This window comes from Moschus berezovskii, chromosome 8, assembly GCF_049115385.1.
Source record: "Moschus berezovskii isolate FMDL1 chromosome 8, NW_MosBer_1.0, whole genome shotgun sequence".
Lineage (NCBI taxonomy): Eukaryota > Metazoa > Chordata > Mammalia > Artiodactyla > Moschidae > Moschus > Moschus berezovskii.
In genome coordinates, this window is record NC_142467.1 from 85654116 (window position 1) to 85673806 (window position 19691).

The window sequence follows — 19691 nt, forward strand, 5'->3', positions numbered from 1 at the left end:
TAGTTATTCCTGAATTGATGATTGTTAAATCTTTTAATACCTTTGGTGAAGTGGGATGAGTCCAGAGTTTCAACATCTACAAATCTTTATTTTTTCTTCAGAGCTGTTAAAAAGTACTGGGATTGAAAACATGTTCACACAAAAACTTAAACCAGAATGTTCATAGCTTCATTATACATCACAGCCCAAAAGTGGAAGCAACCCCAATACCCATCAGCTGATAAATGGATAAATAGAATGTAATATATCTATATAGTGAAATATTATTTGACCATAAAAAGGAAGAACTATCAATACATAATACAGCGTGGATAGATGTTGAACACATTATGCTAAGGGGAAGAAGGCAGACACAAAAGGCCACATATTGTACGATTCATTTGTATGAAATGTTCAGAATAGACCAATCCATAGGGACAGAAAATGCATTAGTGGTCGCCAGGGGATGAAAGGAGGGATAAATTGGAGTGACTGATAATAGATAGAGTTTCTTTTGGTGGGAAGATGGGCATATCATGAAATAAGACAGGGGTGATGGCTGTACAATAATGTAATTATTCTGAAAACCACTACATTGTATACTTAAACCAGTGAATTTTATCTCAATTAAAAAAAACAAACTACCTTAAAAAAACAGTGAGAAATAGGATAAAACACTTATGATTTGGAATCCATCAAACCTGGTTTCAAATCTCAGTTCCAGCCAGCTGAGCTATGCCATCAGGCAAGCTCTTTAATTACTCTGACTCAGTTTCTTCATCTGGTAAAATGCCAAGGTCCTTACATGGCTGTGAAGATTAAATGCAGTCATGAAATCATATGTATGGAGCTTTGCATACTGCCTGATCTAAGATAGGCATTCCATTAATACTTATTAAATTGAAGAGATTTGAATTGTTTAATTTTCTTTCCCCTGTAAATTCTTGTGTGAAGATGCAATGGCTGTTGAAATGATCAAGAGACAGCTAATTGAAGGTGAAATGTTGGTAATTTGCTTACAGGCCATATTTCCTTTTCTTCACTTGGTCGCTAAATAAATTGTGAAAAGCTCACCTAATTGTACCTTTGCCTAATTGCTTAATTGGCAAATTTAGTGACAAATTTTCACTGGCAAATTTTAGTGACATCTCTTGTCTCTTCATTTCTTAAGCACTTTGGGGAACAAGTAGGGTACACAGCAAAAACATCCTGCTTTTCCCAACTCCACACTCCTATATAACCCTTCTGTCATTTAGAAGTATGTTACTGACCCTGTTTTGATTTGTTTGAGGGAAGAAAAAAGCTAAAACTTTCCCTTCAGTGTCCAATTTGCTTAAGCCATTTTTCCTTTTCTGTTTCCAATACCTCTATTAAAACTATAATTTGAAAAAACCTTTCTCTGCATTTGTTGTTGCTCAGTCACTAAGTCACGTCTGACTCTTCTGTGGTCCCACAGGCTGCAGCACACCAGGCTTCCCTGTCCTTCACTATCTCCAGGAATTTTCTCAAACTCATGTCCATTGTGTCAATGATGCCATCCAACCATCTCATCCTCTGTCACCCCCTTCTCCTCCTGCCCACAATCTTCCCCAGCATCAGGGTCTTTCCCATTGAGTCAGCTCTTCATATCAGGTGACCAGAATATTGATGCTTCAGCATCAGTCCTTCTAATGAATATTCAGGGTTGATTTCCTTAAGGATTGACTGGTTTGATCTCCTTGCTGTCCAAAGGACTCTGCATTTAGAACATACATTTAGAACTTTCTAGCTACTTTTTTGTTATATATATGTATTTCAGTCACTTTTTCTCATTGCACAATGCAAGTGAGACTTCTCCAGCTTTACCTGGAAGCTTTTCTGTCATCAGCATTCCAGTTTTTTCCCTAGACATTTGTTGTTTCAAACAAGTTGGCCACTGTGTGTTAACAGAATTCTGACTGCCCAGAAAATCAGTAACCAGATACTCTGTTGAGGAAACCCAGTAGTATGGGGTAATCCTTCACTATTTGTATTCTGTAGGTCAGGCCTAAGTGAAAGGCCTGCATGTTGAATGAAGGATAATGGCCTCTTCGCATTTCGTTATTTCCCTTCAGGATTTCAACGATGAATTCTCAGATTTGGATGGAGTGGTGCGGCAAAGAAGGCAAGACATGGAAGGATACAGTAGTTCTGGATCTCAGACCCCTGAATCTGAGAACTCTCGAGGTCTGGGAGATTTTTGTATCTTTACTGAAACTTAATTCTCCACAAAGCATCCTTACCTCAACCAAAAACAAAAAAACAAAACCAACCAATAAACAACACATCTTCTGAGCTTACAGTTAAAACAGGACTCTAAACAAAGGGTAGTTTGAAAGTTCAAGGGAAACAAATTGCCTATGTGGTAAAAACCCATTTCTCTTTATATGCATGTAACGAAAGTCTGTTTGAGAATGCCCTGATGGTCCAGTGGTTAAGGCTCCACGGTTTCACTGCAGCAGGCCCAGGTTCAATCTCTGGTTGGGGAACTAAAATCCCACAAGCTGTGTGGTGTGGTGGGAAAAAAAATCATCTCTTAAATAGACATGATATTGGAGTGGTCGAAAGATAGAAGCATGCGATATTTTCTTACCTCTTCTTTATAATATTATTAATTATTATGGCCGAATGATCCCCATGAGTCAGTGGGATAAGGACAAACTGCCTTTGTATCGTTTTATTTCTTATTTGCTTAAACATGGAATTTCATCCCCAAACCACTCAACTAGCTTGTGAGAAGATCCATTTATATTCCCGACCATTATGTATATATTCAGGGACTGATTTGCTTTGTGGTTGATCCTATGTGTGTAAACGCACTGGAGGGAAAACTTACCCAGCCCTGTTTCATCTTGGTAGATTTCCATGTGACAGAATCCCAGACAGTTCTGAATGTCTCCAAGGGAGAAGCAAAACCAACTCGGGCAGATCCCCTTGTGAACAGAGTACCTGAGGGAAAAGCCAAGAGTCTCCCTGGGCATGGTAAGGAATGGATTACGATGGCAGGCGGGTAGTGGGGGCATCTGCTTGTAACTTTAAAAGATCCTCGTGTTTCACTTTATGACTGCCTTTCCTGTTCCCTCTCCTCCCTTCCTGCTGTAGGTCTTTGCATATTAGTTCATTTATTCGCTCAACAGACAGTACCCAGTTCTGTGCTTTACTGTAAGGGATACAAAGATGAATCGCTTTTGTAGAGGACCTTTCATCATTCTGAATACATTGAGACTATGATTCAAAAATTACCCATAAAACTAAATTATTTAATTATTATTTACTGATTATTATCATAACTGGTCACTCACTCTATCCCAAGGCTTGGCACAGAGAAGGCTCTCAACAAATATGTATTGAATGAAACATGTGGGAAGGAATTGTAACCACTGATTGAAATGAAAACTGGAAGGCTTCAGATAGTATTTTCTCTGATTCCTATTGCCTGGAAATAATTCTGTCTCTCAAGTACTTCTTCCCTATAGGGATACTGCTGCATGAAGGAGATATGTTATCACTTTAAAACATATATTTTGTTTTCCATTCAGCAGGTCAGTCAGAAACCATTGGACTCATACCCAGAGTAAAGTCTGAGAAATGTCCAACTCTCCACCATATTCTTATATTCTATGCAATTGTGTAAGTAAATGTATTTCCTCTGAATGACTTAAGACTTGTATTTTACTGTTAATGACTTAAGAAAATGATTCATTTCACTAAAGGAAAAATCTCTTCACTTTGTCAAGAGCCATGAATCTCTAATGTCTCTAATGTGACCCAGATCTTTCGGGGGGAATTTTCATCTCCTACTTCAACATTTTTTTCTTAAACTTAGGTCACATTTTCATATTCATCCCTTTTTACTGAAATAAATAGTGGAGAAGGGAAGAAAGAAGAGCAAAATATACCAGATCCAGCAGAAGAATAAGTTCTGAGTAGATACTCTTAGTAGAGAAATTGTTGCCTGAAATATGACGCATCTTTGCTCTTGTTTATTTTTTTTGTCTATCCAATGTCCTCCAGTTAGAAACCAAAACAACTTTAAAATGTCCTCCCCTTAAAATTGGACAGCTCCAAGTAAATCCGTGAAGTTAGAACACACCATCTCACCATACACAAAACTAAACTCAAAATAGCTTAAAGACTTAAACATGAGACATGACACCATAAAACTCCTAGAATAAAACATGGGCAAAACATCTTTAGCAATGTTTTCTTAGGTCAGTCTCCCAAGGCAATAGAAATAATAACAAAAATAAACAAATGGGGCTTAGTCAAAGTTTTACAAGCTTTTGCACAGCAAAGGAAACTGTAAACAAAATTAAAACCCACAGATTGGGAAAAGTATTTGCAAATGATGTGACCAACAAGGGCTTAATTTCCAAAATATACAAACAGTTCATCCGACCCAACAACAACAAAAAAACACAACCCAACTGGTAAATAGGCAGACGACCTAAATAGATAGTTCTCCAAAGAATAGCTACATATGGCCAAGAGGCACATGAAAAGGTGTTCAGCACTGCTAGTTATTAGAAAATTGCAATGCAAAACTACAATGAGGTCCCACTTCACAGCAGTCAGGATGACCATTGTTAAAAAGCCCAGAAATGCTGGAGAGCATGGAGAAAGGGAACCCTGCTACACTGTTGGTGGGAATGTAAACTGGTGCAACCACTGTGGAAAACAGTATGGAGTTTCCTCAGAAAACTAAAAATAGAGCTACCATGTGATCCGGCAATCCCATTCGTGGGCATATCTCCAGACGAAACTATAATTCAAAAAGACACATGCACTCCTATGTTCATAGTAGCACTACTCACAGTAGCCACGACATGGAAGCAACCTAAATGTCGATCAACAGATGAATGTATAAAGATATGGTGTGTGTGTATATATACACAATGGAATAATACTCAGCCATAAAAAAGAATGAAATAATAATGCCATTTGCAGCAACATGGATGTAACTAGAGATTATCACACTAAGTAAATCAGAAAGACAAATATCATACTGATATCATTTATATGCAGAATCTAAAATACGACACAAATGAACCTATCTGTGAAATAGAAACGGACTCATGGACACAGGGAGAAGGCAATGGCACCCCACTCCAGTACTCTTGCCTGGAAAATCCCATGGACAGAGGAGCCTGGTAGGCTATAGTCCATGGGGTCGCACAGAGTCAGACACGACTGAGTGACTTCACTTTCACTTTTCACTTTCATTCACTGGAGAAGGAAATGGCAACCCACTCCAGTGTTCTTGCCTGGAGAATCCCAGGGACAGGGGAGCCTGGTGGGCTGCCGTCTGTGGGGCTGCACAGAGGTCAGACACAACTGAAGCGACTTAGCAGCAGCAGCAGCATGGACACAGAGAACAGACTGGTAGCTTCCAAGAGGGGGTGAGGGGATGAAGTGGGAGGTTGGGGTTAGCAGATGCAAATTATATACAGTTATAAAACATAATTGTATAAGACAAACAACGAAGTCCAACTGTATAGGACAGAGAACTACATTCAATATCCTATGATAAACCACAGGATAATAGAAAAGAATGTTTAAAAAATGGAAAATATTTTTTAAAATATTAAAAAATAGTACTAAAGACAATATAAATATATGTATAACAATCATTTTGCTGTATAGCAATAATTAACACAACACTGTAAATCAACTGTACTTCAATTTTTAGAAAAGTAATCCCCTTCAATAAAAACTTAGGCATTGACTTTTTTTAACTTCCCCCTCAGCTTCCACTCTGTAACCAGTTGTTCTTCTAAAAATAGCCTGACCCAGTTCTAGGCTGTTCCTCCCAACCGAGGAGGATGTGCCCGGTTTGGTTTTCAGATAAAGCAGGGAATTTGTGAGTCACAAGACCAGACACCCACTGGCCAGGACTTCCGACAGTACCTGGTGGGAGGAGGAGCCCCAGCTTGACAATCTACATTGGCTGGCTTTGAGTAAGATTCCTGAATGGCCATTATTTGTAAATTGAGGGACTAGAGAATTTAATATCCTAGTTCTAAAGTTTGGTGCAAACATCAGTCTGTTGAAAAAAAAAAATGAGCTTTTTAAAGTCTCTGTAGCCAAGTTATTTTGGTACTTTGCCTCAAATGTACAGAGTTTACATTTATTGCTTTAGGAACATCAGTCAGGTCCTGGCCATTAACCCATTGATAATTTCTCTTTTATCCCTTTCCAGTGTCTGTGGACTGATCATCTCCACCTTCTACATGAGATACAGAATTAACACTCTGGAGGAGCAGCTGGGGTCACTAACCTCCATTGTGGACACCCATCAGACCGAGTAAGACAGTTCCCTCCAGTGCTGTCTTCTGCTTGCTTTTCACATTAGTATAATGTTTGACCTGAGCCTGGCATCCTTCTGGCAAGCATTAATTGAGGATACATTCTGTATGAGACGTTTTGCTAAGTGTACATGTAGAAAATAAAGAGGTAGGTGGGCCCTGGAGAAAAAAAATGAATGACCTGACTCTGCATGTTTTTGAGTTGCTATAGTGTTGCCAGCAAGAAGGCAAGAAACAAGCCTAATTTTACATTATCTTGTTCTCTTATCCTAAGCTCTGTTGTGACCTTGGCCCATTTATTAAAATATTCAAGTTTATCTTCGTAAAATGGCAGTGAGTCAAGTCATTCACAAAAAAGAAGCAATTTCAAGTAACCCAGCACATTTCATCATTTATAGCTCTTTATAGGAACTCACTTATTTACAAAAGTCTTGACCACTATTAAGATCCATGTGACCAGTAATTAGCTGAATGTGTCTGTAAAGATTTTCTACCACGGTATTTTTAATAGGCCCCAACTAATTAAATCTATTGACATATCGGTCTTTCCTATAAACCCATTTACGTGAGGGTTTTGACACATTCCCTAAAAAGTAAAATAAAAGCATACTGCTAGCTGAAGTTTTAAAAGTGGAGTTATTTCTTTTTAGAGTATGTACCATGTGCTAGAGACACTGTTACAATAGATACTTTCACACACCAACAATGTTCTCTCATTATATCTTCACCATAACCCTCAAAAATCGGTGTGATTCCCTCCTTTATAGATGAGAAAACTGAGACTCAGAGAAATAGTTTGTAAAAAAAAAATCCAACAGAATCAGGATTCAGGTCTATATGACCATAGAAACTTAGACCACCAGTGGTTCCTTGAGTGTAAGGAATAGCCGAGAAGTGAGTCAGTATATTTTCATTGTGTATCAGGATCATCTGGACAGCTTATTAAAATAGACTGCAGGGCCCATTCTGCAAGCTTCTGGTGCTGGCCTGGGGTCTACACTCTAAGAACTATTATGCTATACTATTCTGGGGCCTTTCTTGACACTCTTAATAGTTACCTAAAAGTTTTGTTCTATGGCTTATGTGTATACTGTTACACAGATTTTTTTGTACCATGAACATACATTTGAACCAATAATAAGAAGTCTAATGAATGGTTTGGGATAGATTTATACCCTGCCCTTACTCTCTCCCATGTTGTTCAGAATGTTAATAATACACCTAGAGCTTAGGAGGCGACTCTACATTACTGTAAAAATATTAGTTCACTATCATGTAAGTGATATAAGTGATTTTATTAGGGAAATGTACCTCCTGTCCTGTTATCATTTAATTAACTTGGTGACAATGAGGGGGAAATTCTATTAATGAAAGTCAAATGGAATATTTATTCTACTATTTAGATAGTCAACCCAAGAGGAGGTAACAGTCTGAAAAGCAATCATTTAAAAGGAAAATCACAGAGGTCACATATGACATGAGTTCAGGGAACATCTGTGATGGGAAAGTCTGTTAATAGAGTAATTTAATAGAACCTGAATTTCCTCTGTATCTTTCTTCATCCAGGGTCATCCATCCATGCTGCCCAGCTAGCTAAATCCACACTTGTAATCTGCTTTCGTTGGTGCAGAACCATTTTTTTAATATATACATTGTACTAGCTTTGTTAGTGGATTCACAGCCTGTGGACTGTCAGAATTTCATGTGGATAAATCAGTACCTTGAGTCTCAGATCCCTCATTTAGAAACCAAAAGATTTCACCAGGTACTTCCGTGGTGGTTCAGTGGTTAACACTCCACACTCCCAATGCAGGGGACTGGATTCAGTCTGAGGAAACCAAAATTGAAAAAGACACATGTGTCCCATTGTTCGTTGCAACACTATTTACAATAGCTAGAACATGAAAGCAACCTAGATGTCCATCCACAGGTGAATGGATAAAGAAGTTGTGGTACATATACACAATGGAATGTTACTCAGCCATAAAAAGGAACACATTTGAGTCAGTTCTGATGAGGTGGATGAACCTAGAGCCTGTTATGCAGAGAAGTAAGTCAGAGAAAGATAAATATCGTATTCTACACATATATACGGAATCTAGAAAAATGGTACTGAAAAATTTATTTACAGGGCAGCCATGGAGACACAGACATAGAAAATAGACTTATGGACATGGGGAAAGGGGAGAGGGTGAGATGTATGGAAAGAGTAACATGGAAACTCACATTACCATATGTAAATAGGTAGCCAACAGGAATTTGTGGTGTGGCTCAGGAAACTCAAACAGGGGCTCTGTATCAACCTAGAGGGGTGGGATGTGGGGGGAGATGGGAGGGAGGGGGATATATGTATACCTATGGCTGATTCATGTTGAGATTTGACAAAAAACAAAATTCTGTAAAGCAACTATACTTAAAAAAAAAAACTTTACAGCTTAAATTAAATTACAGCCAAGAAACAGAGGAGATACCAACCATGCTGCTTGACTTTAACATGATAATCTGATCAATGGTTTTTGAGCAGCTCTGCAGGAAAATGTATACATATCTCTAAATGTCCTACAGTTTTAGCTGGTATAGGACCCCAGTGGACCCCAGAGTAAGAGCCCATGCCTTTAACACTCGAGTGGCTGATAGTGAATACATCAGTTATATTACTTACTAGACAAGGGCAATTACATTTATATGGCAGGTCTCAAGGAAGGAAATACAGAAGTCACATACATCAACAGAAATTTGATTAAAGACAGGCTCCTCTGTCCATGGAATTCTTCGGGCAAGAACACTGGAGTGGGTTGCCATTCCCTTCTCCAGGGGATCTTCCCGACCCAGGGATCAAACCTGGGTCTGTTGCATTGCAGGCAGATTCTTTACCATTTGAACCACCAGGGAAGCCCAAACATTATGAAAGTTCTAGTGTAAATGATTGCTTCTCCCATAAACAGTATGAATATGACTGAGAAAAGCAATACTCCTTAAAAATGCATGCCATCATGGACAGAGAGAAGGTAACAGCAATTAATAAAAGGAGTCTAAGAAACCACATGCTTGAGAATAATTGATTCTTGTTCGGAAGCCAAGGTACAATGCAGCCACTTAGACAAAAATAGCTTAAGGGATTTCCAGCTGATCTTTGTAGAATTAGTCCCCTAAACATGTAGTCTGGAGTTGTGGATTACTGCAGGGCCTTTCTGATGTCAGCAGGTTAAATGCACACTGTCTTCTATTATAACCTAGTTTTCTGTTCAAATAAATTTAAAATGTGTTCATTCCACTTGTTTCTTTGCCATTCCTGCCCACAGTAATTTTTCTCTTGGTTCTTACAGACAGACAGCACCATCTGGCCTGGGGTCACAAGTACAGTTAAATGTGGAGGCTTTGTGCCAAGAGCTTACAGCTAACATAATGAGATTAGAAAAGGTGAGTGCTTTCTTTCCTGTGTTGGGGCACTCACTGTTACTGCCTCAGCCAGTCAGTCAGTTCAGTCGCTCAGTCGTGTCCGACGCTTTGCGACGCCATGAACAGCAGCACGCCAGGCCTCCCTGTCCATCACCAACTCCTGGAGTCTACCCAAACTCATGTCCATTGAGTCAGTGATGCCATCCAGCCATCTCATCCTCTGTCGTCCCCTTCTCCTCTCGCCCTCAATCTTTCCCAGCATCAGACTCTTTTCCAGGGAGTCAACTCTTCGCATGAGGTGGCCAAAGTATTAAAGTTTCCGCTTTAGCATCAGTCCTTCCAATGAACACCCAGAACTGATCTCCTTTAGAGTGGACTGGTTGGATCTCCTGGCAGTCCAAGGGACTCTCAAGAGTCTTCTCCAGCACCACAGTTCAAAAGCATCAGTTCTTCGGCGATCAGCTTTCTTCACAGTCCAACTCTCACATCCATACATGACCACTGGAAAAACTGTAGCCTTGACTAGACAGACCTTTGTTGGCAAAGTAATGTCTCTGCTTTTTAATATGCTGTCTAGATTAGTCTTACTGCCTGGTGACAGTTTTTATGCTAAGATTCCTATGAAGAAATGTGTGCAGCTTATGACTTTATTATGTCCACACATGCATTGTGACCCTAAATCCTCTCTTTCCTGCTTCTGCTTTGGGACACAGGTTTATGTTGGTACTATAGGCCCCCTACCACCATAGGGCAGGGGTTACACACACATGGGTGTGCAACAGGCCATTGAAAAGACTAAACCTCACCAGGGGATTTTTCACAAAGAAATACGTTTCAGCTCATTTTTCTTGTTGTTAATAGTAGGTTTTGTTGTTTTCCTCCTTGGTTAGAAATTATTTTCTTGTCCTAGGCCCCAAGGATAAGTGATATCTGACATGGCGCTCCAGGGAGGGACACTGTAGGGGAGTGTCCTGACCAGAGAGGGCAGCCCCAGCTCCACCCAGACTGGTTGCCACCATACATAAGATATTTGCATTCAGTCTTGTAGATGTCATTGTTTCCATCTGACAAAAGGATCAAAGTTTCAAGTTAACGTCCTCAAGGAGGCAGAGCCAGAAAGTTGACAGAGCTGGAATTTGAGCCTGGTCTGACTCCCACATTTGTCCTGAGAAGCCCTCTGCTTTACTGCTCCCCAAAAATCCAACCTTACGCTTGGGGATAAGGTCACTGAAGAGTGAGGCAAACAGGAGAAAATGGTAGGCAGCCAGAAATATCCTGAAGTTAAACCTTGTTAGCATTTCTTATCTCTCCTTTCAGCATGTCTATCCCTTCCCCTCTGATGCTTTGTTTTGATCCTTATCTCAGGAAAGGCTTCATGAATTATTCAATTCTAATTGCTGCCACAAATGCTTGGTATTTGGTGGATTTCCATAATAGTACAGTTATGCTTACTTGGGAAGAAACATAAAACACAAATGAGTCAAATTAAGTTTGTCCTGTGATACCAAAGATGGTATCTAGCACTTAACCACTTAAGTATGGAGAGCAAAGGAGTCCACAGGTTTCTGTTCTAAACCAAGGCATGACAGATAATTCCCACTGAATCACTGTATCAGTGGGCAGACTCAGACATTTTCTCTTTTCGATCCATAATCAAGCTAGAGAAGGTATGGAGTAGCAACCAGAACTGTTTTCCTTTCTAAAACATCAGTTGCTAGAATTGAAGATAAAATTTCTTTGATGAAATGCTTAGACATGTTTAGAGCTTCCCTGATAGCTCAGTTGGTAAAGAATCTGCCTACAATGCAGGAGACCCCAGTTTGATTCCTGGGTCAGGAATCCTGGGTCAGATCCGCTGGAGAAGGGATAGGCTACCCACTCCAGTATTCTTGGGCTTCCCTTGTGGCTCAGCTGGTTAAGAATCTGCCTGCAATGCAGGAGACTTGGGTTCAATCCCTGGGTTGGGAAGATCTCCTGGACAAAGGAAAAGCTACCCACTCCAGTATTCTGGCCTGGAGAATTCCATGGACTATATCGCAAAGAGTTGGACGTGACTGAGTGACTTTCACTTTAGACATGTTTGGCTTCCCTGCTGACCTGGAGAATGGAGTGGTAATTTTCTCTGTTGTTCACGCTGGCACATGGTGATATTCACTGGGAAGCATGCAGAACCCAGCCGCCCTCTTGTGCATTTCTTCCCATTCTCCTGTGGATCCTGGCAGGGACAACACTTTCTGTAATGAGGGACAGGAAAGTAGGAGAGACAGCTGGCCACATCTTGCGCAGAACCCAGCCACTCGGCTAGGGTGCCAAAATAAACCTGTGTCCCAAAGCAGAAGCGGGAGAGAGGAGACTTAGGGTCAAAATGCACGTGTTGACGTTATAAATAATCATAAGTTGCACACATTGCTCATAGGAATCTTAGCATAAAAACAGTCACCAGGGCACACCCTTGCGCTTGTTGCTCAGGCTATAACCCCCAGCCCCACCCTCCCCAGAGGCAGGCTGGTGATGACGCAGCAGCTATGGGGAGGTAGGAACCAGGTCTCAGCTGTTTCTACTCAACACCAGCAACTCTTTTATTCTCCCACAGGGACTGGTCATGTCTCAGCCTCCTGATCTGCCCGCTCATATCTTACCCATTTCTGTTCATGGCATCACTGCCCTTTCAATCATTCTTATGGAAAACTAAAGAATATTTTAACTCCTTCCTCTTTTTTTACTTGCCACTGATACACTGCACAAGACTTTGTCCACTAATTAGTCTATCTTCAAATGTCTCAGATTCTCTAATGTAGACACCATCTTAGCCCATTCTGGCCCCCTCCCACCTTCTAGACTGAGTGTGAAGTCAGATCTCATGGTTTATATTTACATTTTTCTGATTAATACTGTGGTTGAACATCATTTCATATATATATATTCTTCTTATGGGTTTTGTCTTGTAAACTGCCTATTTATCCTCTTTGTTTTACTTTTGGGGTTTTTGTCTTTGTAAGGCATTTTAAATATTTTGTATATCAATTTTTTTTTATCATTTCTTTTTCTCCCTTCCCACTCCTGCTTTTCCATTTATCTTTGGTCCTATGGGATAGGTAGGGAAGTTGTGAAGTAAGAATATGGGGAATGAAGGCAGTGCCCTCTGCAGGTAAAGAAGTAAATACTTATTTTCTTAGTACTGGAAGTGGCATTAATGTTGGAGCAGTACCCACTCCAGTATTCTTGCCTGGAGAGTCCTGTGGACAGAGGAGCCTGGTGGGCTGCTGTCCATGGGGTCGCACAGAGTCAGACACGACTGAACCGACTTAGCATGCATGCATTGCATTGGAGAAGGAAATGCAGCCCACTCTAATATTCTTGCCTGGAGAATCCCAGTGATGGAGGAGCCTGGTGGGCTGCCATCTGTGGGGTCGCACAGAGTCGGATACAACTGAAGTGACTTAGCAGCAGCAGCAGTGCGGAAGAAAAAGCATAAACTTCTGTATGGAGTCAGATATCTGTTCTTTTCCCTACTGTGCCACCTACTGTGTGACTAGTCTTGTTATATAGTGTCTCTAGCCCTTACCTTTGCGTAGAAAACCTGCCTCTGTGTGTGAACGTGTGTGTGGTTAAGGTGAGCATCCGTGAAGTTCCTGGGACATAGTTTTTAGACCTTTTCCTCTCCATTTACTCTGTGGATACCAGTAGGACATCACAGAATATTCTTGCAAAAGAAGACTATGTTCTCTTTCTCTTGTTCCACAGAGTTCCCATTCCCTTCACAGTGTTGGTCCTTAAAAACACCCTGCTCTGGATTCTTTCAAATTCATTTACCCAAACATTTACCAAACCCATTTTCAATGCCCAACATTATCCTGTGGTCTTGAGATCCACAGATAGGCAATGTCCTGTGAAATTCTGTCTTCTGGGAAATGTTATATTGTGGTGTTTGTCCGATTCAGACCATTACATGGGCATTGTCAAGGACCGTTTCCCATTGTCTCTGAATGCATTTGGGTCACACCTGGTGTCGCCAAGGTTTTTGCTCTATTTCTCTTAGTCTCTACTGACATGGTCATCTTTGTGCCATTCTTTCATTTTTTGCCCTATCTTTTTTCATGTTAAAGTGGACTGTCAAACAGTTTTATGCCATGATAATGCATTTATTTGCCTGATCTAAATTTAACCCATGTATAGCTTTTTATTCAAGATAGAAGAGATTAATCTCAAGCATTATATGAATCATAGCAAATACGCCGTTACTGTATACTCCACTCTATGTAATAACAGGAGCTTTTCTCTCCATTATTTCAAGATACAAAACAACTTACAAAAGCTGCTTGAGAACGGTGACTGAAGCTGGAGCCACGCAATGCCTCGCACTTCCCTTGAAGTAGCTGCTCCCGGGGTGCTCTGGTGGAGCGCCCCCTGCTGGCCAGAGGAGCTAGCGGGCGGGCGGCCTCGCTTGCCTCGGAGGTCTCAGGCTCAGGAAAGGGGGCAATGGGGAATAATTCTGGTTCCTGTGCAATAAAAGTTGACCTTGACTCTCTGAGGAAGTTTTCAGTGCTGCTGCCTGAAGAAAACAGACCCGTCTCTGGAGGTCTCAGGACGGGCCCAGCGGACACTTGGATGACTGTGGTTCAGCAGATTATTGTGACTGTGTCAGCAAACATGCCACTCCAGCCTTTTCAGTCCTACCCATCTGCCTCTTCTCTCCTGTATCCACCCCCGCCTCAACCAGCCTTCAACGTAAGGGATATATCATGTGCCAACAAACTCGATGCAGTCCCTTAAAGAATTTGCCATGACTTTCCAAAAGGGGGAAAAAAAAAAAACTCTGATGGACAAACTTGCTTCAAACAAGTAACATTTGAGTTTTGGGGTTTTTTTCCCTTTCTGATGTTATGTTCTGGTTTAAGTTACATGTGTATCTTAACTTCTCAGCTACGTATTGGCCAGAAAATCAGGCAAAGCTGATTAAACTATCCCATTTTATGTTTTGTTTTGTTCCTCTCATTAATACTTGATAGGATTGATTCTCACCCACCCCAGGTCAAGAATCTGTGAGACTTGAGACTAAAATACTAAGTTTAAACTGACTTTGAAACCAAAACTAATCTTTAAACCAAAAAATATAATAGTGATTTGATACTGGATGGAAGATACTGCATGTTAAGATTGTAGGTGGACTGTGTCTGTTTTGAAACAGGATGTCTATAATTAATTTTGAAACCCATCAGCATGATGGTAGCATGCTTTTCTCTTTTGCTGACTAAAATATATAACTGGTGGTTTGCTAACTTCTATTTACCATATGGGTTGGATGGTTTTTATTAATAATTATTTAGGTACCCTAAGATTTATTAATATAAAAGATATTCTGTTTATCTATAATGCATTTTATAATCATTTCTATGAAATGTATTTTGTTTAATCAGATAAGCTAATAAGTGAATTGGTTACATCATTTGTATTTGTTAGCCTACTGGACAGGAATTGTGCCTGGTGCACCCCTGGCTTTTAATAAATACTCATTGGTTTAAATACCTTGCTAACACTGTCTTTTGTCAGTCTGTAACTTCTTGTAACTAAGACTTTTTAACCGCTTTTTAACTGCTTCTCATCCCTCTCTACTACTTCCAACTCACCCGTACTTCTTTCCTCCCTAATACTCACTTGCAAAAACACTGATTTAAGTTCTTGTGTTGCAACAATATAGGGGAAAGAAAATGAACTTTGATATCAGAACATCAATGCATGATTCCTGGGTCCTCATTTTGAATTATGTGACTATAAGCAGATATTTGGTTATTTTCCCCCATTTTGTTGATGAGGATAAAAGTACCAAGGAAAAGTGTCATTGTGAGAATTAAATGTGATAATCTTTCTAAAGCTGATAGTCTTGTGGGGCAAGAAGTATACTCTTTTAATAGGAACCGTATTCATTTTTTCTTAAAATGTTTGCATGTCTGACAGGTGTTATCAAAGTTCTACATCAATGTTTTATAGTTAAAACCATTAAAGATTCAGGAGTGTCAGCCATCTCTGGAGAGGAATTTTGCAACTGTGTGAGGAGTCTTTAAAAGTTATTTCACTAAATTAGTAAGACTATCCAGGAATTTATCCCAAAGCAATAAGAGATTTCCTCAAAGATTTACATACAAGAATATTCTTTGAAGCCTTAAGGGCAGAACCTTAGTGACATCTACTGAATAGTAGCAAAGCACTTAAATTATGTCACTATTTAGAATGTCACTGTCAAAAATTGGCACAGAAAATAGCATAAAAAAGGTAAGCCTTATGGAGACAATGTGGAGATAAGAGAACTCTCCTACACTGTTGGTGGGAATGAAGATTGGTGCAGTCACTATGGAAAACAGTATGGAGATTCCTCAAAACACTAGAGCTACCATATGATCCAGAAATCTGACTCCGGGGCATATATCCGGACAAAACTCTAATCCAAAAAGATACATGCACCCCTGTGTTCGCAGCAGCACTACTCACAATAGGCAAGACATGGAAACAACCTAAACGTCCACGGACAGATGAATAGATGAAGATGTGGTCCATATACACGATGGGATGCTACTCAGCCACGAAAAAGTGATGCTATTTGTAGCAACATGGATGCAACTAGAGAGTATCACACTAAATGAAGTAACTCAGAAGAAGAAAAATACCATATGATGTCACTTACATGTTCAATCTAAAATATGACACAAATGAACCTATCTTCAGACTTACATAGACAATCTGTGATTAAAAACATACTATTTAGGTGAATAGAAATTACCAGTCTTACATATGGAAAGTAGACATGATTACTGATCTCTCAAGCTGTGTGAATATTGAAGATATTTTCCTAAATATACACAACACTCCAAGGCATTTCCCAGCTATTCATTTATGTAGTTATTTAAAACCATCCCTGACACATTTTTTAATGTATTAAGCCTAATTTATTTAGAAAATAAAAATTATTATACACTTACATACAGATGCAGAAAGAGCAATCCTTTCAAACTAAATACATTCCTGTCTCTCTCCTGTTTTTTTTTATTTGAAGTGTAACTGATTTACAATGTTGTGTTTATTTCTGGTGTACAGCAAAGTGATTCAGATATATATATATATATATATATATACACACACACACATATACACACCCTTTTCATATTCTTTTCTACTCTAGGTTATTACAAGATATTGAGTATAGTTCCCTATACTATATAGTGGGACCCTGTTGTTTATCTGTTTTATATATAGTTTTTATATGCTAATCCCAAACTCCTAAGTTATTCCTCTCCACTTCCTTTTCCCTTTGTCACCATAAATTTGTTTTCTACCAGACACATTTTTTTTTGGGGGGGGGGGCGGGCTGTGCTATGAGGCTTAAGGGATCTTAGTTGCCCAACCAGGGATTGAACACAGGCCCCCTGCACTGGAAGCACAGAATCCTAATCACTGGACTCACAGAGAATTCCCTACCAGACACATTATTTAATGCTTTTTCCTTGCCTTCCACAACTCACCTTAATTCATAAATTCATACAGTCAGACTGAAAATTTTCCAAACTATATGTTAATTGTGTTGCATGCTGTTTTGATTTATGTATCCTAAAATTTCAATTCGGGTGATACTTTCCTTGTTTATTTGTTTCTGATGATCTAAAGGATGGATGGACACCTATAACATGGACACTAACATGTTATAGACAGCCCAGTAGATTTTGCTCTCAAGGATTGTCTTAAAGTCAGAATTCTACTAATCTGTAACAGTTAATACTGTCATTTGGGATCCATAACCTGGTCTTCTTACAAAGGAACTCAGTGATATAATACTTCTCATGCACTTCTTTTAAGCCTGTCCTTGCTAATAATGATATTACCAGTTCTTGACTTTACAAAACAAAATCAAAGACATTAAATGGAGCATATTTAACCACTAGTATTTCCAGCACTTTTGTTTTTTCCAGATGCTAAGCCTTACTCAAGCAATGTACAGATTCAATGCAATCCCTATCAAAATTCCAATAGCATTTTTCACAAAAATAACAATCCTAAAATTTGTTTGGAACTACAAAAGTCTCTAAAGAGCCAAACAAAGCAACCAAAAGAGAGGAACAAAAATGGAGGCACCACACCCCCAATTTCAGATTAAATTACAAAACTACAGTAATCAAAATAGTATGATACTGGCATAAAAACAGACACATAGATCAGTGGAACAGAATAGAGAGCTCACAAATAAATTCACACATATATGGCCAATTATGACAAAGGAGTCAAGAATATTCAATGGGAAAATTCAATAAATTGTGAGCGGAAAACTAGACAGCCATATGCAAAAAAGTTAAATTACACCTCTATCTTATACACAAAAATTCACTCAAAAATGGATTCAAAACAGTTTTTGTCTAAATTGACATTTTTCTAAGGACAACATACAGATGGCCAATAGGCACATGAAAAGATGTTGAAAGTCACTAAACAGGAAAATGTATATCAAAACTAGAATAAGATATCACCTCATATCTGTTAGAATGTCTATTATTAAAAAGATGAGAAATAATAAATGCTGGTAAATTTGGAGAAAAGGGAACCAACCCTTGTGTACTGATGCTGGGAATGTAAGTTGATGCAACCAGTATGGAGTTTCCTCAAAAACTTAAAAAAATGACTACCATAGAATCCAACAATATACTGCTTCTTGGTATTTATATTAAGAAGATGAAAACACTAACTCATAAAGATATATTCACCCCCATGTCCACTGCAGCATTATTTACATTAGCCAAAATATGGAAACAACCTAAGTGTCTATATATGGTAAATGGATAAAGAAAATGTAGTATATGTGGGGTGTGTACACACACACCCATAAAAAGAATGAAATCTTGCCATTTATGACATTATGGATGGATCTTGAGGGCCTTATGCTAAGTTGTAGAAATCAAAGAAAAATATCTATGATCTCATATATATGCAGAATCTAAAAAATAATAAAAATGAAAACCAAGCTCATAGACAGAGAACAGTTTCCTGGTTGCCAGAGTCGGGTGGGGTGGAAGTGGTGGTTGAAATGGGTGAAGGAGATCAAAAGGTACAAACTTTCAGTTATGATATAAGTCATGGGGATGTAATGTACATACAGCATGGTGACTATAGTTAATAATACTGTATTGAATAATTATAAGTTGCTAGAGTAGATCTTAAATTCTTATCACAAGAAAAAAAATCATCAACTGTGTATGGTGACTGATGTTAACTAGACTTATTGTGGTAATCATTTAGCAATATATACAAGTATCGAATCATTATGTCATATACCTGAAACTAATATATGGGACATGTCAATTATACCTCAATTTTTAAAAAAGAAGAAATTTTGGTTTTAGCTACTCTTGCTAAGGCAAAATTCTTTTTCAGTGTCTGTTTTTAATCTCCTAAATGGCTGTTCTAGGTCTTAATTCTGTCTCCTATAGAGAATAGAGAAGAATTCTTCCTCAAAGAATATTTTTAAAAGCCACCAAGATATATTTGATGTTATGTTCAGTGAAAAAAGCTGAGTGCAAAATTATATGGCAACTTCTACATAAAAACATTCAGCTTTGTGGACAAATCCCTGGAAGGAAATACAAAATAATGAGAATACTTCTTTTATTACAATGGTGGAATTGTGAATAGCCAGTAATCTCTGGACCCAAGCAGTATAGGCTCTTGCCCTCCCTCATTCTTGGTCCTGACCAGGCAGTGATCCTATTGCCCCTTCACTCTTTCTCCATACAAAGATTATGACTGTGAACTCTATTCCTTTTTGTCTGCACATCCATGGGCCACAGTAGGAACTAACAGAAATCTTCCCCAGGACCTGGCACTAGGGATTGCCTGCCCCTGGGGGCTTCCCTGGTGGCTTCCCTGGTGGCTCAGAGGTTAAAGCGTCTGCCTCCAATGTGGGAGACCTGGGTTCGATCCCTGGGTTGGGAAGATCCCCTGGAGAAGGAAATG

General features: G+C 39.2%; 1 protein-coding gene across 4 annotated transcripts in view; it reads left to right on the top strand.

Annotated features, from left to right (window-relative positions):
* Positions 1 to 15226, top strand: part of GRAMD2B (GRAM domain containing 2B) — a 73910-nt gene extending 58684 nt beyond the window's left edge. For 2 of the 4 annotated variants that reach the window (XM_088838811.1, XM_055429253.2), the window contains 6 exons: positions 2073 to 2184; positions 2857 to 2979; positions 3537 to 3627; positions 6197 to 6301; positions 9629 to 9722; positions 13996 to 15226. In XM_088838811.1, the coding sequence (XP_088694937.1) occupies positions 2073 to 2184; positions 2857 to 2979; positions 3537 to 3627; positions 6197 to 6301; positions 9629 to 9722; positions 13996 to 14037 (567 nt within the window). In that variant the 3' untranslated portion in view covers positions 14038 to 15226. The remainder of the gene's footprint in view (positions 1 to 2072; positions 2185 to 2856; positions 2980 to 3536; positions 3628 to 6196; positions 6302 to 9628; positions 9723 to 13995) is intronic. The other 2 variants (XM_088838812.1, XM_055429254.2) reach the window with 1 other exon arrangement.
* Positions 15227 to 19691: the final 4465 nt, after the last annotated feature.